The sequence below is a fragment of the Eumetopias jubatus genome, unplaced genomic scaffold, assembly GCF_037043125.1.
Source record: "Eumetopias jubatus isolate StellerSeaLion01/CBP00866 unplaced genomic scaffold, mEumJub1_p1.0 scaffold_5, whole genome shotgun sequence".
Lineage (NCBI taxonomy): Eukaryota > Metazoa > Chordata > Mammalia > Carnivora > Otariidae > Eumetopias > Eumetopias jubatus.
The window spans coordinates 96,657,131-96,680,192 of NW_028274811.1; the positions used below are offsets into that span (position 1 = coordinate 96,657,131).

At 41.8% G+C, this 23,062-nt stretch overlaps 1 protein-coding gene across 6 annotated transcripts in view; it reads right to left on the reverse strand.

Annotated features, from left to right (window-relative positions):
• Positions 1-23,062, reverse strand: part of TENM2 (teneurin transmembrane protein 2) — a 924,727-nt gene that overhangs the window by 186,042 nt on the left and 715,623 nt on the right. For all 6 annotated transcript variants that reach the window (XM_088023682.1, XM_028102726.2, XM_088023681.1 and 3 more), the window contains one exon: positions 11,972-12,177. In XM_088023682.1, coding sequence (XP_087879808.1) covers positions 11,972-12,177 — 206 coding nt within the window. The remainder of the gene's footprint in view (positions 1-11,971; positions 12,178-23,062) is intronic.

Below are 23,062 nucleotides of genomic sequence, written 5' to 3' on the forward strand. Positions count from 1 at the left end.
AATGGACTAATTACCACTACTAAAGAGTAATGTGGTGAGCATCTCAGCTGGCCTCCCATGCAGCTCTTCCAGAGTGGGTTCCCCAGGCAAACAGGGAAAATCCCTAAACAATGAGGCCAGGGCAAGGCAAGGACAACGCACTCCCTGGTGGCTGGCCCTTCCTGGGAGTTCTTGGAGGGGTCTTAATGCCACTGCCCACTAGCCCCACAAGGGCAGGATCAGCTCTGCCTTGTCCATTGTTGCAGCCCCTTGACACACAGCACATAGTAGGTGCTCAGCTAATGTTGGTGGAATCCAACATTATGGCCTGCCTTTGGCAGAATGATGACTCTACCTGAAGACAGAATCTCCCTGGGAGATTGTTAACCCTTTCATATGAAATTTTTGAGAACAGGGCAAAATAGTTGAAAATTCTAAGTCCTGATCTCCTATTCTCAAGACCTTCCCTCAGTACCTATTCCCTCTCACAAGGGTGACTCAGAGCTTCGTGGTATGGGGCCACTTTTTCCTTTGATTTAACATGCATTCCTAGCTGGGCTGTGTACATGGCAACAACTCCACACAGGGCCACAGCCTCGAAACCTCCAGAGCGGGCTGTCCTCCTCGGTGGCTCCTGGTCTTGTAAGATCCAGTGCTGAGAGGAAAAGCTATATCCTCGTTGGTGAGCGATGGCTAAAGAAAAGCACAGCTTCTAAAAAGAGGACAATCGTCATGGGAAGCTTCAACACAGTGCACAGAACAAGGGGTATCTTCACTGTCCTCTGCTTGGAAAGATCTTCCCTTCTCTTGCTTCTTCCTTTATCTGCATAACTTGCCTTCCAAGACGCTGCTTGTTTAGCATCTCCTCTAGGAAGCTCTCCTAAAATCCCAGACAGGTTACATCTTGTGGCCTATTTTTTATGCTCGTAAACCTCCTGTACCCAACTCCTTAATAATCATCATAGCTAACATGTAATCAGTTTATCATACAAGGGGCAAGCACAAACTCTGTAAATTATATATGGCATTGGTTCAGGAAACATATAAGAGAGGAGTGCTAGCAGGAGGCATGCTGTCTACCCTCTCCCATCCCACGAAGAGCTGTGCTTGGACTGGATATGGCTGGATGCAGAGTGCATTGTGCCCCAGGAGAGGTATTCCAAATTCCCTGCCACCTCACATATTTACACAATTGAGAGGGGGACAGGAATCACTTGACCAAGTTGGAAGACCCTGATCTTTGCAATCTGGATTAGGGGCTTGAGGAGGACCAGCTAAACCTCAGTTTGTGCACCTGTGCTGGTTTCTGCCAGACACCTTACCATTCTCCCTGTAGAGACCAATGGTTGCTAAGTTACCTGTGAGTGAGCTGTAAGGGTTGTAGATCAGTCAGATTGATTGACTGACGGATCTCCACAGGGTGCTTACAATTTGCTAGGCATTATCTCATTTATACTCACAACAACCTGATGAGGTACAGTCCTCATCTCACAGATGGTGAAACTGAATCTAGAGAGACTTGGCCATAAACATTCAGCTACTACATAGCAGAGATAAGATTCAAACCCAGAGCAGGCCAATTCCAGAGAGTCAGTTCTTATCTTGTGTCTGGTTCTGCATCTCACGGCCCTCCCTACATCATGCTGCCATTGTCACTTAACTTATCAGGTCCCCATCTCCTTAAAGTAGGGCCAATGCCTTTCATCTCTGTATCTCCACTATAGACATTCAATGAACATTTGCTGAACGCATGGATGGATTTCATACTTCGTCTTCCCACAAGCTCATGCCCTTGTCAGGCTGCCTTTTGATCCAGCCCTCGAGAAGGGCGGAAGGTATTGCTCTGAAGACCAAGTGAGCCACAGTGTGGACGTCAAGTTCAGTGAAACTGATGAACACCTCAAGGCTATTCCAAGAGGTGTAAAACCTCTCTCACAAGGCCAGGAAAATCGAGGTTTTACTTCTCAGTGCCTTGCTGATGTGAGTTCTTATTTACTGCACATTCCCATCTAATGGTCTTTAGCCAATGGCTTATCAAAAATGTCACATTGGGCTCCTTGCCCTCCCAAGATCAATAGGAGGGTCTTATGTGGGCTGGTTGTGAAAAGAATCAAATCCCCAAAGAGAGGGAGAGAATTGGGAATGTGTCCAGTCACAAAATGGCTTCCCAAGCACCGAAGAGGAACAGAATCGCAGGCACCGGGCAGCTTCTCTCGGGGCGTGGTCTCAATCTTTTCCCAGGCAGCAGTGTGACCTTGGGCAAGTTACTTCAGCTCTTGGAATCTCCACTCTCCAATCCCTAAGCCAGAGATAGTAAAGGCACCCACCTCTGAGGGCCATTAGGAGTCAGGCCAGGCTCATCACGCTAAGCAATCAATGTCAGCTATTCTTACGCCTATGAGTATTGTTATTAAAGCTTGACATATTGTAAATCCTCTGTGCTAGCCATTCCACTCTTAAGAATTCATCATAAGGAAATTATTAAAAAAATACATGAACATAAACCTGTAAAGATGTTTACTGTAGTAGGATTATAATGCTGAAAAAGGGAGATTGGTTCCAAAAATTTTTAATCTTTAGAATGGACTATTTGTGAGTTTGTGGAAGAATATTCAGATTTAGCAAGATGTTCCCTACCTATCTTTAGGCAAAGAATCAGGGTAAAAACTGCATGTGTGGTATACTCCTATATTGGTAAAAACGATTGCTATATGTGAACAGAAAACTGGAAAATATACTAAAAAAAATGTTGTTTTCTAGGTTTCCTAGCATCATCATATATTGCTTTTATAATGAGAAAACACAAATAAAGGTTATCATTTTAAAAAATTGAAATTTGTTTTGTGTTGCTTGTTTGGGGGCTTGTGTTATATAGATGCTTTGAAAAACATGGTAATAGTAGCTTCTATCATTTCTTTCTTTCTTTTTTCTTTTATTTCTATGTGCCGGCATAGTTCCAAGTGCATTATAAAGATTACCTCATTTAAATCCCACAGCAGGGTGCCTGGGTGGCTCAGTTGGTTAAGCGACTGCCTTCGGCTCAGGTCATGATCCTGGAGTCCCGGGATCGAGTCCCGCATCGGGCTCCCTGCTGAGCAGAGAGTCTGCTTCTCCCTCTGACCCTCCCTCCTCTCATGCTCTATCTCATTCTCTCTCTCAAATAAATAAAATATTAAAAAAAAAATCTCACAGCAATGCTATGAACGTGTAGTATTACTGTCTCCATTTTATAGATGAGGTAATGGAGGCAGAGAGAGGCTGAGTGACTTGTCCAAGGCCACACCGCTTCGAAGTACTAGGGGTTGAAATTCAAGACCAGACAGCCTGGACTAGTCCGTACTTTTCTGTGCATGCTTGTCTGTATTGGAAACAACAGCATTGGCATTCTGCAGAATGTTTATTTAAGCTTTATTTTTATCTGTGTATTTACATATTCTGAAAATTATATTTAAATCCCCACACTGACTTGATATATACAATAAGATCTATTATCTGAGGATGTTTGGAATTAATAAAAGGCCACTTAAAATGAATGCCCTTAACAAATGGGAACATGATTAGGACTTTATCTTGAAGAATGAAGCTCTAATTATGAACAAATTATTTTAATCTCAGACTTAGGAAAATTCAGGTTATATTACAAACCAAACTCTGATTGTTCGAATGCACATTTAGTTTTTTTTCCCTTTTCCCCATTTGTTTTTATTTTTTTAATTTTTTATTGTTATGTTAATCACTGTACATTACATCATTAGCTTTTGATGTAGTGTTCCATGATTCATTGTTTGTGCATAACACCCAGTGAATGCACATTTAGTTTTCATCCCTACAAAAAAAATGTGATGGTAAACATTTCATTGTCTCTCAGCTGCATCGATTGCAAAACACATCCTGGTCTCAGAGATGTCAAAGATGAGCATTATGTGCATCTCCAAATCGACGGAATACTCGAGAACAATGCAGCATCACTTGAGCTTGACTGGTGTAACACCACCAAAAGGGATATTTCTGTAAATACACTGGCTGTCTCTGTCAAATGTCCTAGGACCTCTCTTGATGTTATTATAATCGCCCTCCTGGAAGCGCCAATTTTGTCACCTGGTTACTTCTTGCTGCTGCACATTTAGCTGCATTACCTCAGCCAGACCCGTGTTTGCCAAGGCGTTCCCCCCGGCACTTTAAGGCAGATCTCTGGCACCACTGTCACTGACTTAATAAAATTTCTGTTTGTGCATGAGTTTTAACTGTAGTCCATCAGTGATGGTGTTTACATCGTACTTTGTGCAGGCTGCTCCTGGAAAAAAGCGCCTACCAGAGACGAGAACAAAAGGGGTCTGACTGCTCAGCCCGGACATACCAGCTTTGAGGCTCTCTATTCTTTCATGTGTAAAATGGGACTGCTCCTCACAGTGCCTACCTCACTGGGTTGTTGTGAGGATAAAATAATTCATGGGAAACAGTCCCAGGCACGTTGAGCTCCCAGCTAATGCTGACTATTACAACCATAACTACTGTTACACGGGGAGGGAGCTCTGAGTGGAGAACATTTTCATAAGTAATCAGATGATTAATGAATATTTTTGTCTTATAACAACTTTTGCTTCTGTACGAAACATCCTTAACCTGAAAGGGGCTTCAATTAATATTTTAAAAGCCATTAATTTTTGTGAAGATGTTGGAATAAAGCTTTTCTTAATATCTCTGAACGTAGACTTGAACTTCTGTAACTCTCATTTATTAGGAAGCTTATCGATCTGCAAGCGGCTTTCTTTGAATGCACACTGGCGTGTGTTTGCTCAGATAAAGTTGTATAAGAAATGCACTGGTGGATTCTGTTCCACCAAATGCCATGTAGAGCAGAAATACAAGTTTGTGCCAGAATGTGAAACCAGGAGTGCAATTTCAAATGGACATGTAACATGTCCCACAAAGGTTTTATATATATATATACATATATATATATTATAGGTATATGTATATGTGTGTGTGTGTGTGTGTGTGTGTGTGTGTGTGTGTGTGTGTGTGTGTGTGTTTTAGTGCAGAGGTTTCAAAGCTAACTTTCAGTTTAGGGTGCCAACCTGTCTATTTCTGTATTTAAGGCAAGGGATGGAAGTAGTTGTTAGATATCGTAAGTGACTTAGCCTTGAAACAATTATTTCCTCTTGCTTTTCTTTCAAGCTTGTGGATCAATTTAATTGAAGAGTAGTCAGAGCCCGTAAGGGAAATGATTAAAGAAAATACTGTTGTGATTTACAACTACGTATATATATTCATTGTGATTTTTCTCAAAACGGTACAAAGAAAACAAAGTATATAAACAAATTGAATCTTGCGAGTGATATAAGATTATAGTCACCATCCATAGCCTCCTAATGTTTCTTTTACTCACAATAGATTCAAGCTTGTCACGAATTCACTTTTCTTAAAGAGAGAGACATTACAAAAATTAAGAAAAGTATAAAGAATGCGGTAACAAATATCCATATTTGAACCACTCCAATGCATAAATGTTAGCATTTGTCATTTGTTTCCAATCTTTGTGTGTGTGCTGGAGATGGGGAGGGAGTTCGCTTTACTGTTAATATTTTATTATGGATCAAAGCAAGTGCTTTTCAAACCTAATTCTCAGTCCTGTTCTCTGTACCTGCTCCGCGAGGTGACCGTCCTCATGAGTCTAGTCCCTCTCCCTGTGTCTCTATCTGTGTAGAGAGTTTTTTCTGTTACACAAACAGTAAACATACATATACCAAGATTAATATTATAATAAACTCGGATTTGAACTGTACACTATATTTATGCTAATAAAATCGTTACTTTTATCCATTTTATTTATGGGGTTCTACATAAGATCTCACTTGAAGATAAAGGTCTTTTGCCTAGAAAATTTGCAAGCTCCTGAATTACGGCGCCTCGGAGAGTCTACTCAGTCTAAATACGCGATGTGGTGCTGCCCCCTCTTACTCATCCTCGTCTTCCCAGTTTCTGTCTTTCTCCCTGAGTTCCATGTTCTCAAGCATTACCCTTCCTGACAAACATCCACAGTGTCCTCCCATGCACCCCTCTCAACACCAGCTCTCTTGTAAAACTCAAGCATCCCTGGAGATTTCTCCTTAGCTCTGCTTGGTGGCTGCCCAGGAGGGCACCCACTCATTTAAGTGGCCGTTTTGGTTCCTGTTAGGATGCACCAGATAATCACAAGGGGCCTGCTGAGAAAGACCTTTCCAAAAGCACTTTTAGTACAATACGGAAGAAACCAAGTCTCTCTCGGTTTGACAAACTCTTTCTCCATACCTCAAATTCTTTGGGAAAGGAAAGGTCTGAAAAACATGCCTGTAAAAATATGCCTCCCTCCAAAATGAAGTTAAATTGTTATGTGATGTGCTATGCAAGCTGACAGGCATACCTTGGTATTCCCTCTGCGTGAAGCTCATGCCCCACAGGAAGGGGGGGTAGGTCCGGGGAGAGCCCATCTGACTGGTCAGTGGGCACCACGAGGGCGTGGAGATGGCAGCATGGGGAGAGAAGCAGGGTGCTCAGAGCACTCAGGGCCCCCACGTCCCAGGGACCTAGCCAGTCCCACCTCGGACTGCAACTGTGTGCCGTTTACATACTTGGGGAAGAGAAAAAGGGACAAAGAAAAGTGAGAGTTCATTTTCAAAGAAGGCTCTGAATCAGAAAGGGATAAACCCAAGGGGGCAAAAGCTAACATCGCTAATCGCCATCTATAAATTTGCTTTAAAAAATGTCATTATAGGGGTTTTCTGCTGATGAAGACAAATAGGAATGTGTGCTCAGCTCATTTTATCTTGGTCCACACAGGCTCCACCTCCCAGATTCGCGAGTATTTCCTATGATCCTGGAGCAATTCGTGGTCTTTTAAATAGTTCTCTATTGTTTAATGTGTCTGGTGGCTAGTTTTGCTTCCTGTCCCACAGACACATCTCAGCGTAAAGCCCCAGGGCTCGAGGGCATCTGCTTCTATCTCAGTGCCACACAATCCCTAGCATCTCCCTCTAAGAATCCCGCTGGAGCTGCAAGCCCACTCTCTGCTTCCAAGTTGCCTCTGGAAATCACTGGGCTCATGGTTCCATCAGTCTGAGTGATGAACTAGGCATTTTTAATATTTGCTAAATGGGACTGTGGAGAAGGTGAGTCTCAGCAGGGCTCCCAAGCGGTAAGAGCATCTTGTTGTCTCAGGTTAATCATGTACCTCATTTGCCAATTATTGACTTGTTCTCACAAAGGATTTTACTTGGCTTGACATATCAGTAGCAATCAGTGATGAACTGTCAAGCAAACTTGCTCACCGCCTTAACCACCCAAGACCCTGACTTGCGGCAACAACCTCTGAAATTTCCTTTGATGCCTAGCACTGTAGCCAGGTCAGATTATTATTATTGCTTCAAGTCTGAAGTTCCTTTCCAGAACTGAGGTTAAGCAAATCTGACACAGTTTGTCCGATTTCAACTACCTGGCAAGATGCACTAGGCTTCCTCACACACCATCCCTGTTAAGAATTTGAATTGGTCCGTTGAGACTGGCTTATATTGACTTTTGTTTTTGTTTTTGTCTAGGTCTTAAAACATGCAATACAGGGTGTCAAAATGCTGCATTTAAAAGACAATATAATAGCTACCTTTCAAATGGACAAAGACTAAACAATGAAAACACTCAGGGTATGTAAGCATTCAGGTAAATAAAATGGGCACCTACGCCATGCTGCTGGTAGCTAGGAGGTTAGGGTGCATAACTGGTGCAAACTTTCAGAGGGACAATTTGGCAATTCGTATTAAGTCCTCACGGGTTGACTTTCCGGAAAGAATTAAAGGTGTACACAAACACTAGCCACAAGGACAGGTATCTCAACATTTTATTATAAGTCAGTAGGGCTTTTCCTGGATTGATCTGGTGCTCCATGTCTCAGGGTCAACATAAGATTGTATTTCCTGCTCCCCAGTGAAGTTAGGATAGGACTTGCTTTGGTCCGTCAGACAAAGGCTGAAATGACACGTGTCACTTCCAAGCAGAAATCTTCAGGGAAGGGTCCAGAATTCACCACCTTCTCCTTCCTTTTGCTACAAGGAACTACTATCTCCCTGAGAGTGGAGGTTCTATAGGTCTGTGTCCTTGAATGAGGCTGATATTGCGCCACAGCTTCTTTAATCCATGTGAACGTGTGAAGTGGGGTTTCCCAACTTCAGAACGATTGACACTCTGGGAGGGATAATTTTCTGTCATGGAGGTTGTCCTGTACGTGTTTAGCAGCATCCCTAGGGGCGACCCGCTAGCTGCTAGTAGCAACTCTGTCCCTGTGTGAGAACCAAAAATATTCCCAGACATTGCCAAATGCATCTGCGTTGGGGGCAAAATCACCCCTGGTAAACGAAAAATAGCTTCTGTTATTTTAAGCCACTTAGATTCTTAGTTCCCCCCGCCCCTGCAAACTGATAGATTTTATTATAGCAAAAACATATGTAAACATTCACCAAAAGGGGTAAAAATTATGGCTGTTTTTGCTTCCTTTTGTTTCTCTGTTTGAAATTTTTTTCTACAATGAAAATGCAATTTGTTCTTCCATAAGAAGGAAAACACACTAGAAAATTAATTTTACTTTAAGAAGCTATATTTACATAATTGCTCATCTATATACAGTATTTGCTAGGGCCACACAGTTTCTTAGTACCACAAAACACTTGTATATGCTATCTTTATAGTAGGCTTTAGTGGACAAATGTTTTCCCATTCTACCTCTGCTGTGGTGGTGTAATTACAACAGCATTGTGAGCCAGGTAACATAGGTAGACAAACTGAGGCTAAAAGAGGTTAAGGACAAAGTCTAAGGTCTCCTGATTAATATAAGCGGGGCCTCTATCCTGAACTCTCCAATTCCAGGACTTTCTCCCCCATGCCACGTTTTCTCTGTATCACTGTAAAAAGTCACATTCAAAAATTCAACTGGGACTCACTCTGATTCTTGAGGTAAGAAAGGATTCTGTTCTGTATTTAATATCTTTGGACAAGGATACTAAACCTTGTAGGCCCTTGGTCAAAGCACGATACTCAATAAAATTTAAGCATAGCTATTTCATGCAACACAGCCAATAGAATTTCATAGTCATCCCCCTCCCCTTCTCTTTCTCTTTCTCTCTTTCCAGCTCAAATGAGTCACCTTGGCTAGACTGCCAATCACCATAGAACTTATGTTCCTTGATAGGATATGCCAATAGAAATGAGAAATTCTATAATGGTTCAAGATGTGAGTTAGTCACCTATCCCTGCAAGGAGCTAAGCACCGTCTCCTCGAGGAAATGTAGCTCATCAAATGGACATGAATGCACGTAATGACAGTGACTGAATGTGAGCCTGTGTAGGGAGTCGGTTTTTTCTCTTTTTCTTTTTTTTAAGAAGCGCCCCTATATTGTACCTGTCTTGTGCATTTCTAAGCATCCGCACTGTGTCTCGCTTACTTGACCCTCTAACGCATGCTAAACTCCCAAATTGGCCGCTGGACTGAAACCCTCAGCGTACATCAGCCCATGCCTATTCATTTCCCTTCCCTTGAACTGTGATGAGGCTGTCCCTGGAGTGGAGCTATTTTGAGAGGACGGCCGCTAGAACAATCACTAGCCTGGCAGGAGATGGACAGTGTGGTGTAGCCACAAAAGAAGAAAAGACATTGTCATTGAGGGCTTGAGTCCTGAATGTCAGAACAGCAGGGAAACTGGGCAGAGTGTGTTCCTCCCTGCTGTCCACTATCCCTCAGTTCCAGGGAGTTACCGACTTGACTTGCCATGATCATTTGCTTTTCCACGATATTAAGTGTTCAGAGCATGCAAGGGAAGGGGGTTAACAGTGCTTTGGAACAGTGTCGGGAGGAAGCGTTTTTCTCCAGCAAAGCTCCTTGCATCCAACCGACTGAGGGGAAAGTTATTCTCAGCTGTTCCCAGAGGCATGTTCATATTTATTCGAATAGGGCCAATAAGCAGATTTCACCACCGCAAGTCCTTCACTGTGCTGTAGTAGAATCAGTGGAGTCTGAAGGTCAAGGACACCACCTCACAATCTGCATAACTTCCCAGAGCAGCACCTTGCCGCCTGGCCAGAAGTTACAGAAATGCCATAGGGATGCCTCTCAGCTGACTTTCTCTCTTTCTCTGGATGCGAATCTCTTTGAAGAGCAGATGCAAATTTTGTATCAGGAGTTCTGCTTGGTCAGGGGCTATGTTAACTCATCTCTGAATAATCAATGCCTAGACCAATAAATATTTTTCTGGATGGATGGATGGATGGATGGATGGATGGAGGATTTATTGATCACCACTTTACACACTGGTCCCTACAGCCTGGGCTGTGTATGGTAAAACAAAACAAAACAAACAGAAAACAAAACAAAAAGTCCCACAGCCCTCCTCTAGTCCTTTATATTGATTCTTTGATACTTTCAGGTGGTAAAGATGGGATTGCAAACAAGTTTCATTTTGAGAGCCAACACTGGTCAGTTGGTAGTGGTTGCCTTGAGGGTTCTGTTGGAGGTTATGTGTGTACTGAGCTCACCAAGGAAAAAGTGCAGCCCTTGATAAGCAATGTCGGCCATGAGCCAAAGACAAAGAAATGGTGGCCTGACTCCTTTGCATTTGCCAATGGGTTTAGAGCTTTCAATTCTTTCAATTCAATTTTCTAGATGAATACCTTTCCAGCACATTTCAAAGTCATCTTTGACTGGATAAAATGAAGAGTTAAGGAGGTTTTCCTTCCACTGGGGTATTTTCCTAATGTATTTCTTTATGTACTTGCTGGATTTGAAAGCCAATGAGGCAGGAACGTCCTACTTGGTTTTTCTTGGGATACGCAATTCTTATTGGAAAAGAAAACCAAGCTAGGTGGCTGTTAATTTGTCTCCAGTGGTGTGTATATAATAAAATCTCTACCAGGACAAATTAAAGGATGGATGAGAGGAAAACAATAAAACCCATAATCTAATCCAATCTCTTCATTCCCAACACTGGGGATAATCTCACTTTCATAGTGCCATGGACGTCCCAAGGAACTCAGTAGAGGGAGGAGTAGAAATCACGGAGAAAGGGCTGAATTTTAGTTAATTTACACAATGCTTTGGGATGTCTCCTACTGGTAGTGTAAAAATTAATCCAATAACTAGAACACCTGAAATGAAAATGCCCAAGGATTAACCTCCAGGGTTGGCAAAGCTGACTGCACCAGGTAGGAATGTCTTTTTTTTTTTTTTTTAGATACCATTCATACAACATAAATTATTGGCATTTTATAATTCAGTAGTTTTTTCATATATTCACCATGTTGTACAATTGTCACCACTATCTAATTCCCGAGCATTTATATCACCCCTAAAAGAAACCCCATACCTTCCAGCAGTCAGTCCCAGTTCCCTCCTCCCCCCTCCCTGGCAATCACTCATCTCCTTGCTGTCTCTGTGGGTTTGCCTATTCTGGACAATAAATGGAATCATACAGTATGTGGCCTTTTGTATCTGGCTTCTTTTACCTAGTACCATACTTTCAAGATTCGCCCATGTTTTAGTATGTAACAACTCTTCATGCCTTTTTATAGCTGAATGACATTTCATTGTATGCATAGGTCACATTTTGTTTATCCATTCATCAGTTCATGGCCATTTGGGTGGTTTCCCCCTTTTGGCTATTATGAATAATGTGGCTCTGCACAGTCATGTATATGTTTTTATGAGAAAGAACATTTTCAGTTCTCTGTGTGTATATACCTAGAAGTAGAATTGCTGGGTCACATGGTGATTCTAGGTGTGACTTTCTGAAGAACCGTCAAATTCTTTTCCACAGTAGCTGCAATATTTTGTATTCTCATCAGCCATATACCAATGTTCCAATTTCTCCACATCCCTGCCAACACTTGTTATTGTCCAACTTTCAATTATAGTCAGCCTAGTGGGTAGGGAATGGGAATTTCTTTAAACTCATAGTTCCATTGAACATGGTCATACCTGAGCATGAGATGGTGGAAGTCCCCTTCTTATGTAAACACCAAAGAGAGCATCCTTCCCAAGGGAGATGTTGAACTTTAAGAACTGGGGTTGACTGATGTGAATCTGTGATCTCCAAAACACGCCTGGGGGAACTTCTTGAGTCACCCGTCGACCAACTTCTGCTTCACCACTGTCTATGCTGCTGTTTTTCAATGACCAGAGCACTGGAAAACAGGAAGTGACGTCAAGTCAGTGACATTAGTACACATTTGCTGGTTCTACATTTCTGTTAATTTGCATGCCAGGCATTGAAAAAAAATGAAGATGAAACTCATGGCAAGTTCATCTTTAAGTATAAACTCATAACCCAGGGCAAGTGAAATACTGGCACAATGCTTTCTAAACTTCTGTGATTGCTCTTTACTGATCAAATACAGTAGGAGCTGGAGTCTGGGAAGTACGTGTAAAGCTTCTAACAACCTCGAATAGGGCTGGGGTATACAATTACCAGCAAGGGAGATGAGAGTGATATTAACTTGGCACCAAATTTAATTCTTGTAGCCTTTAATTATCTTCCCAGCCAGAAACAAGTCCAATATACTGACATTTTCACAAATGAAAAAAAAAAAAAAGGAAGCAACAGTGAACATACATTGGCCCAAAGTAAACAGCAATAGAAAATAAGGACTGGATCTCAGATGGACATAATATTGGGGGTGACTCCTTCCCTGGGAGGGATCTAAGCACCATGTGGAAATCACACTTCTCTCATGGTGACATCAATGTACCTCTGTTGCATTTGAAATCTCGTGTATAGAAAATGTTAGTTGCCCACACTCGGCTTCCTTCAGAACTTTAATAAAAGGAGTTGCAGAAATACCTATTTTTAAAGAGTATTTCTTAATAACAATGAAGCAGGCAGTACCTTCTACACTCCTGAGGGTGGTTTTATTTGCAAACACAGAATTAAGGAATAGCTGGGAGTTACTAGTAGTTGCCCAAAAAAAGCAAGTTCATCTCTCAGAACCTTGTTTCCTGATCCCTTAAATGGGAATAAAACCTAAGTGGAGCCTAGCTTTATAATGGTCATTTGTGAATTGTTCAGATGGAACTTCTGAAAGAAGTTCTGGGGGTCTTTTCACTTTGTAATCAATCACTTTGATGGACTTGTGGGTCGGAAAACTTCTTTAGCACAATGGGCAAAGGATGGGAATCAAGTTCCCCTCTGCATTCTGTAACAGACAGGCTTTTCTGAAAATATTTATCTACATTTGGCTGCAATTCAGTGCAAAAGGTTTGGATAGTCAGGAGAGGTCATGGGATTGCTGAAGACTGGCACGAAGGGTTAGTGAAGTTATCTGACTTGGCAGCCCGGGCCTGTTACTATCTAGCCCCTGCATCAAGACAAGGCTCATAAATGACCTTGGTACCACTTTCTCCAACTGTAAAATGGAAAGGTGAAATTTTTGGATCTCTGAAGGTTTTCCATATCTAAATTATAAAAGAAAATCACAGACTGACTTGAGGGTATGAAGTTTTTTTTTTCTTCCTTTTAAACAAGAGAGGGGATGATTCATTTTTATTTAGCTCAATAGTGGATCAAATAAAAAGTCAACAAGGGCTTAAAATAAAGCAGTAGAAACAATGATTTGGACTTTAAAAAGAAACTCTTGACCTCTAGAATAATAAAACCAGGGAACGGGCTTCTAAGGGAAATTTGGAAGCTTTGAACACATAATATCGTTAAGAAGAAACAACTAGTAAGTCCCGAATGGGTCAGACCTTTAGATGGGACGAGATGGTTTGTTCCTCAAACATGTTATGTGGATGTTGGACATGGAATACTTCCCTGTAGGGGAAGGAATACTACATAGTATGGAAGAGCAGGGATTCTGGGCTGAGACTTGAGACTTCCCTGGTCTAAATCCCGGCTTTGGCACTTGCTAAGTGTATCAAGCTTTCTGCGCCCTAGTCTCCACATCTGTATCGTTGGGACACTATTATTTATTTCACAGGGCTGTTATGAGGATTTAATGAGCTAATCCATGCAAAGCTCTTAATATAATTTTAGGCACAACATAAGTCCTAAATAAAAATTAGCTATCATTATTATTATTATTATTATCTCTAAAGCTCTCAGCCTAAACAGAATGTTGTTTATTTTGCCGAAATAATGACATGTCCAGGGGGAAACACTTGTTATCACCCATTAATCAGAAGCTCTAATTATTATAATTTGAAAACTAATTTGTACTTAAAAATGCTGCTGTTGGCACACTGCCCCCTCCCCCACCCCACATTAAGGCCTTTTGGGGGAAGGGCTATAATATAAAGGACTCAGTAAGGAAGGGGTGTAATAAAAAGGACCCCTGGGGAAGAAGAGTTTAGAGACCAAAAGTAACCCCAGCAATCATAGTGTGGCAACAAGTTAAAGAAATTCATTTAAAATAAAAAAGAACTTTAAAGAAATGATTCATCTTTAAACTTAATAAGATGGGCTTTCCTTCATGTCTGCTGGGCTTTCAGGGGTTGCTGGGTTAATGACAGGATATGAAAAAGAAGCAGGAAATCAGCACCCATGAGCCTGCTAAGCTACTGCTGAAACCTAAACGGATTTTGATAATGTCAAGCCAAATGAGGATGCAAGAGATTCGCAAGGGAGCCAGCTGCCGGAGAGCAGTTGCTCTGGAGAAATTCAGACAAGGAGCCTCAGGGGTTTGGTTCGCGTAGTGGTAGGATCCCCCGTTCTCTTACTAGACCCAACTTCAGGACACTGCCTTTGGTAAATGAGCTGCTACTACCAGTGAGGACGGGCTGGCTTTTCAGTATTCACACCTCCTCCTAGAGCTCCCCTCCTTCACGTCCCATCCACTAAAGGAGGCAGTGCACGCGGGTGACCAAGTACAGGTTTTGCAGCCAGACAGGGCTGGGTTAAAATTCTGTCTCCGGTTCTTCCTTGCTGTGTGACCTCTAGCAATGTGCTTAACCTCTCTGGACCTCCGTTTTTGTTTTTGTTTGTTTTTTTTAAATGTAAAATGGAAATGATAATAGTAACTGTCTCACAGGGTGGGAGCAACAAATGGAAGTACACAAAGGAGGGCTTGTACAGGGCCTAGCACATAATAATTGCAAAATAGATGCTAGTTAGTTCCATTTAATTAAATTAAAAAAATGAAAAACTATAAGGGGAAAGCGCCTAGCTTTCTTTGTAGAGTAAAGGATTTTCTGAAAGAAAGAAACATCATATGGATATGTAACATATACGTATACATGCATACGTGTATATATACATTTATTTATCTGCATACCCATCAATCGAGAGAGTGTCGAATTCTACTGACATAGACTTAACTATGGGAACAAGTGTAAAATTGGTAGTCAGTATCTGTTCCCACTACTGATTTTTGGTGGGACTTTCCAGAATCTGGTATGGCCACTTTATCAATTAGCTTATTTTATCGACAAACCTGCTTTATTGAGTAGCACTGAAATTAAGGTCCAGCTCAGGTGCACCTTCGCACTGATGTCCTTTTTCTTTTCACCCTGCCTTCACTCCTACCACCAGACAAATAGGCTCCTTCTCTCAGTGCTCATAGCATCTTCACTTTGGTGTACTGTGGGGTCCAGCACCTGTTGTTCAGTCCTATAATTGATCTTGCCTGCCTTTCTAAGTCTCTCATATTAGACACTGGACTCCCTGAGGTCAGGCAGAACTGCAAATGCATCTTTGGGTTCTCTGTGGTTTGCACCTGGCAAACCGTAGGTGATTTATAAATGCTTGTGGAACTGAATCAAGTTTTACTTGCCCATCTGATGGGGGATTTTAACACAACCCCTACCACTACTAGGTAAAACGGGAGCGTTAAGGAAGATTTATTTTGAAAAGTTGCATATAAATTGACTTTTTTTGCCTAAATAAAATCGAAAGCTCTAAAGCTTTATGGGGAAATTTACTATTTAAAGGAAACTTCCTTGTGGATCCTTTCCAAAAATCACGAGTAAACTCTTAATTTATCTTTTGTGTAAAACCTTATAAATAAATAAGCAAAACCAGGGGAGCTGAAATGTAGTGGAAAGGTCCTTAGATTAATAACCAAAAGCCATGGGTCTTAATCCTGATACTTAATGACCTTGGACCTTCTGTGGAAAGGAATAGGGGTGTAAATGAACTCTTTGGTTGAACTCCCCTCCTTGCTACTAAGCAGCTGGCTAGTTTGAGGCCCATCTCGCTCTCAAGGTCTCAGTGTCCTGAACTACATGGACCCACAGATATCTTAAGGGGCATTCTACTGGAGTCTACTGTGTTCTACCGACTGGGGTGGGGGTCATCTCTGGGTACATGCTATAAACAGTGTAAGGGTGTGTGTGTGTGTATGTGTGTGTGTGTGTGTGTGTGTGTGTGTGTGTGTTGCCTCCGAGAGGGAGCAGGGACTATGAGCAAGTGAAGGAGATTTCGCTTTTAACAAATTCAATTCATTTAACATAAGTTACCATTACTCTTAAAAGCTAGTGACTACTTTCAAACTGAATTCTTCAGATTGCAACTGAATTATGCTTTTGCAAAGTGGAATTTTCACTACTGTCCACAAATATAAACTTTTATATATAAAATCTTCATTTTGAAATAATTTCAGATTTACAGAAAAAGTAAAAAAAAATAGTATAAGGAAGTCCTGCATATCATTCACCCAAATGCCATAAATTTAATATACATTTGTTCCATCATTCTATTTTTTTGCTGAAACATTGAGACTAAGTTACAGAAGACTGTTCCTTTACCTCCCAATATTTCTATGCATTTTTTCCTAAAAGCAAGGATATTCTTTCTCAGAACCATCGTACAGTTCTCCAAAACAGAAAGTTAACATTGATACAATGCTATTTCTAATTTATAGATCTGATTCAAATTTGCCAACTGTTACACTGACATTCTTTTTATTTATTTATTTATTTATTTATTTATTTATTTATTTTTTAAAAAGATTTTATTTATTTATTTGAGAGAGAGAGAGAATGAGAGACAGAGAGCATGAGAGGGAAGAGGTTCAGAGGGAGAAGCAGACTCCCTGCTCAGCAGGGATCCCGATGTGGGACTCGATCCCGGCACTCCAGGATCATGACCTGAGCTGAAGGCAGTCGCTTAACCAACTGAGCCACCCAGGCGCCCTACACTGACATTCTTTATAGCCAAGGGAAAAAAGCTTTTTCTGTATACTTAACAAAACATCTTTAAAATGAGTGTGCAGCACTCACACTTCTTTTTAATTTTAAAAAGAACAAAAAAGAAAAAAAATGTGATGCAAATACTGTCTCAAAAGAGATAAAAAGGAAAGGTGGCTTTTGTAAATTGCTGGAGCCCGTGTGGGGAACCATCTCTGTGACTCTGTCCCGGGAGGGCAAGTCCCTGGGCTGGTGCCCAGGAGTGAAGGTCTGTGCTGCTCTCGAAGGTCAAAGAGATCAGCACCCTGAGCCAGGCTCCCGGTCCCACAAAGGAGGGTCTGAACCTGGGCTTCCCCTGGCCCTGCTAGCTATTCTAGGACCATAAACATGGCTAATCCCTAACAGGGTGCCATTGAGAGACAGACAACAAGGAAACAAAGTAATTAAGGTTTCTATCTTCCCCACCCTCCCCCAGTGCGGATGCCCTTATCGAGAAGACCAGAGACCTCAGGAGGCCTGCTGCACAGTGGAGCCGGCAGCCCTGGCTTTGAATCCCAGCTCTGACAACTACCAGCTGTGTGCCTTTGGGCGAACCACTGCCCCTCTCTGGGTTTGTCTACTCATCTGTATGATGCGGTTGCTTCTGAGGATTAACCAGGGTAACAGATGCAGTACCCAATTTATGGTACGTCTACATCTTTCTACCCAGGTGTTGTGCTGCCTACACACAGCCGTAAATATTTATCGCAGATTTGGAGTATAAATTTGTGATGGTCTAATTAAAATGTAGGCTGCCTAGTATAGGCATGATGCACTAAAAATGGGCCAAGGGGTGGGGTAGGACTCGGTGAAACAGGAAGCCACTTTCCCAGGCAGCTGACATCAGTACTCAATGAGTGATCAGTATGTCTACAGACAGGGAGGGACCTGTCACATGAAGGAAGCTGCTAAGGAGAGAGAAAACAAAGTCACAAGTTCATGTGCTCCAAATTCCAGGTGTTGATGTATACTCTAGCTGCTTCTCAGGTGGACAACTCTGTGCAGGCTGCATTAGCAAAAAGCTGCTGGATTTTCTTAATTTAATAATGACTAATGAATGTCCTGAGCAATGCTGTGTAGGTCATTCATTCATACTTCATGTAAGAAACATTTGTCAAGCATCTACTACAGCACTAGGTAATTTTTGGTCAACATCAAAAGCTGGGATGTATGTCATACTCCCCTGATCCCTTGTCTGGACAGCAGGGCAAGGTCCCATGGACCCTGTGTGGGCTGGGATTGGTCGCCTCAGGAGAAGAAGATTTAAACAGCCATTCCACAATCATCCACCGAAAGTCTGGCCACGAGCCTTGGGTTCTGCGTAGTGACTGAACATGGTGTCCTGGCAAGTAGGTCTGGGTCCCGCCTGTAGCTCCCTGAACCGTGGCTTCCATGTCAAACTTTGCTCCCTACCTAGGATCTTCAGGACAAAAAGTGGAGAGGATGATCGTGTGGCCCTAAGAAGCAGATGTTTCATGATGGTCCTGGCTGGTTCATCTCCAGCTTAAAGAGGAGATTTCTGGGATTTTTGAGGCAACACTCTAATGATCAATTTTACAGGCTGGGCCACCTCTCTAGCTCCACGGAAGATTGCTCATGTAAACGTGAAGCTATTGCCTATTTCAGAAACGTGTACCGAAAATTCCAACCAGTTAAATAAGACTGATGTCGAGCAAAACGACAGCCTTCCATAGCCACATTAGGAGCTAATCATTTCAGAAAATGTTGCCATAACTCATTTATGGAAACAGCGAGACTATTCCCCAAACAAGTGATAACGGGAACGGACTCATAGTCATACCAGGGAAATGAAGCCTCATATTAATACTTCCTAAACTTAACCGAACTCCAGAGGCACCTCGGCATAAATCTGCCTTGCAGATTATTCTGCCTCACATAGTTTTATCTATTGCAAATAAAGTTGAATTCAGAATATTGCTTCAGTCATTACACCTCGTTTCCATTTATTTGGGAATCAGGACAACCATCTGAGGGTTCTGTTTAACCAAGAGATAGGCAAAAAGATTCTCCTAAGGACATTAGATTCACTGCCTTACATTAGTGCTCGTCTGAGTCATCGGCAGCCCATCAGCCTTCACCCTGCTGCTGGCTGGCTATTCCTCAGGAATAGATTCGTATCGCAAGTGTTCACTGCTCCCATGATGTATTCACAACATCACATAGCAATAATGATTTTTATAAAATCCTTCAGTGCTTGGGACTACATGTGGCCTTTACACCTTTCGAAACCCCAGTTTGTCACCTTCAATAAAAACGGCCAACTCTTGGCCACTAAGGGTGTTAACTGGCATTTATATATCTGACCATTCAGGTGAACATGATTCTGCATTAACATGTAGTTCAGTTTATTAGCATTATTTATAGCAGCTATAATTTACTGAGTGGTCACTGCTGCCATGTAATCTCCCGATACCTTTATGATTTTTCCAGTTTTCAGATTAGAGGACCATGAAAATACAGTGACTTGCCTAAGGTCACACAGCTCTTATATGGTGGAGCTGGGATCAGAAGCCACGTCCGACTGCTTCCAGAACCCACGTATCTAACCACTACACTGACTGCTTTTCAGATGCTGCACTAAGTACAAGACACACAAAGAGGTGTGTATCCAAGCAAACACTGGAGACCACCCTGTGGGTGTTCAAGTCAACTCTGAAAGAGAAATGTGCCAACGCAAGTGAGGACAAATGCACTAGGGAGGGAAATTGATTATCTCGCTGTTAATACCCACGTCAAGCCACGAGGATGTCATGTCCAACAGAAACTATACAACTTAGAAGGGGGTGGTGGGTAGCAACCAGAAGCTAAAATCACCAAGCCGAGGCGCTTAAGCAATACTCATCTGTAACAGGAGAGTAAGATGGCTTCCAAGATAAGAGGAGTTGTTGCACTGGTGAGCGGGCTATTGGTTTATTTTCCAGTAGATGTGCAGTATTATAATGGTTGGCTCAAACATAACCACCGCTCGCCCTTCTGGGAACTTCACTGACTTTGAAAAAGCCCCATGTAGGGAAGTGATCATTTTGAAACCCTAGGCTGTGTTCATTGAGAGGCTGATAAGAGCCAGAGGAAGAATTACCAACCTCCCCGGTAATCTGGATCCTAGTACCGTGCATTAAGCCAACTAGTAAAAATCATTATGAAGTTTTTGCTGAAAGGGCAAGTGTAGAAAAACATGTTTCTAAACAGAATAACAGTCTTTGCCATTTTTTCCCAACTTGCATACCATCTGGAAATTCTGATTTTTTTTTTCAAAGGGTAGGAAAGAAATGTGCTCCAGGCACAAATAAATGTTTACAGCTGAGTTATAAACCGAAAATGGTGGGGCTTAAAACAGACAGGCTGGCAGTGATAGAACATGAGCTGCAGTGAGACAAATAATGCTGTGGGGGACGGGCCAGCTTGTTTTGCACATTGGCCCTTTTGAATGGGAAGTCTTGCTTCCCACTGACCTCATCAAGCAAATGCTTGGGAAGAAGTCTTCACATCTGGGTTTGTTCTAATTCTTAGAAGGTGAAGGAAAAAGATGAAGCAGAATGATGGTCTACCTTGACATTCCGAAGGCAGCCTTCACCTTTGGAAAATACGACGCCTCATAAGAAGTGGCAGCCGAGGAATGCTTGTTAAATGGAGCAACTGAGACATGTCACGATGATGTCAGTGACAACTAATATTCATGAATCTCTTATTAAGTGCCTGATACCACACACTGTTTTATAAGCACTGTCTCACTTATACTGGATGCCAAGAAGGTAAGGGGTACCATTTTACAGATGAGGAACCAGTGGCTGAGGGAGGACATGTGACCTGCTTGTGTTCATGCAGCTAAGTGATGGAGCTGGCAGTTACAACCAGCTGGATCAACTCTAGAGTCTTCTATTACAGAGGATCTGTCGATGGAATGTTACCAAAAATGTGCCCATCACTTGGTCAAGAAGGAAAGGCTGATATATTGGGAGTTTGGTCTCTTCTGCCTCATCTTCTATAATTTGTAGTTGCACAACAGTCCAAGGAAAACAGAAATGGGTTTGCAAAGGATACAGAGCAGTGGGCAAACTTCCATAATGGGTCAGATAACAAATACTTTAGGCTTTAGTGGGCCATCTCGTCTCTGTTGCATCTACTCAGCTCCACTGTTGTGGTGCAAAAGCAGCCATAGGCCATGAATGAACATGGCTGTGCTCCAATAAAACTTTATTTGCAAAAACATGTGGCTGGCCTGATTTGGTCCATGAGATGTTATTTGCTGACCCCTGATATAGAGGACACCTTGAATTTAAAATGAGTGATAGGTTTTGAGAATGATCCATGAAATTCTACTTGGGAGTTTATTCTTAAGATCAGTGCACAAATTGGCTACATATGATGTGCCCTTTAAAAGCTCTTGTATTCTTTGCCTCTGGGCCTAGCCAATCAAACTGGATTCCCTTATGTTATCTGACCAGGTCAGAACACTGTATTGAATCTTCCTTCTCAAGGCTTATCTAATCCCAGATCTATAGAAAAAGTGCTCTGTGCTCTTGTAATGAAGATGTATGAGTTCATTCCTTTTAACATAGAAATACACTCGAGATGGTGAGTGATTCTGGCAGTCTGTGGGCTTCCCTTTCTTGATGTGAAACCCAACCACCAAACCAACCATATTAAGGTTTAACTGAAAGAGAGAATGGAGAAAAAATAAACGATGAACACCAAAAGATGGGAAAGGGAAGACAAAGCCCAAAGAACATACTCTACTAACTAATTAATCAAGTGCTTTGTTTCCACTAACATATCAGAGTGTGTAGGCTGCCCTGTCTATTAGACTCCTTTCCAAATCTGAGCAATGTAAACACTCCTAAAGACCAAGTAATGAAATCTCTATTGATGTGCCATCTTAGATGGAACTCACATACCCTTGTTTTGCTTACATTTTAATTTGCTTCTGCTGGATACTTACCCAGTAATTGCTTAATAAGATTAACCTCCCTGGCAATGTGTGGTGTATCTTGATTAAAACATTATCGGAGTGAAGGATTATCGTATACCAGAAAAAAATGGAGGGGGTGTTATTTAATTAACTTATTGCCAATATATCTTGATTGTCTCTTTGAAACACTGGAAAACTAGTCGATTGGAATTGATTCAGGTTATCTAGATGTATAGAATTGGGGAGTGGGGAGGAGGGAGGTCCCTGCATAAAGAAACTGAAACCTGGGATCACTTTTTAAAGGAAGACGTAGGTGGGTGTGAGAAAACGAAAATCTTTCTAGTTATTTTTTAAACCAAACTTTACAACAGCTTAAGAGATATGCTATCTTCAGTCTTAAGAAGAGTACTATTTTGGTGTTCAGAAAGGAGATGTTCCCAGTTTTCTTTCAAGTTTAAGCAATTTTAAATTCTCACACTTTTTCATAAGAGTCCTATTGACAAAATTCATTGGACAACAATTTGGCCACCACTTCCCCGTCTCCTAACTCACTTGGAAAAGAACTGGTGATATTATACGACTTACACAACATTTTCAAGAGCACGTTGCATCGGAGGGGGAAAATTCTGGTCTTTCCAAAGACACCATGGAAAGTGTTTCTTCAATTGTTAATTTGGAGGCACTGTACTCTTAGTTAGGACTTGTTCTCTGCAGGAATCTTCTGTCTTGCTGGTGTGGGATGCTCAAGTGGGGGTGGCAGTAGGAAACACAGCTTAATCACGAATGTGCAGAGCGGCTGACCTTAATTTACCGAAGTTAATGTCTATCAGTGATTCTCTTTGGTAAAGGATGCCATTTAAAAAGCATTTTTATGTAACTTCAGAACGTAGACACATATGAAATATATCCCAGTGCCTGATAAGCACATATGCATGTTCACTTTCAAATGTGTGTTCTGCATTCTTCTCAAAGGACAGGGC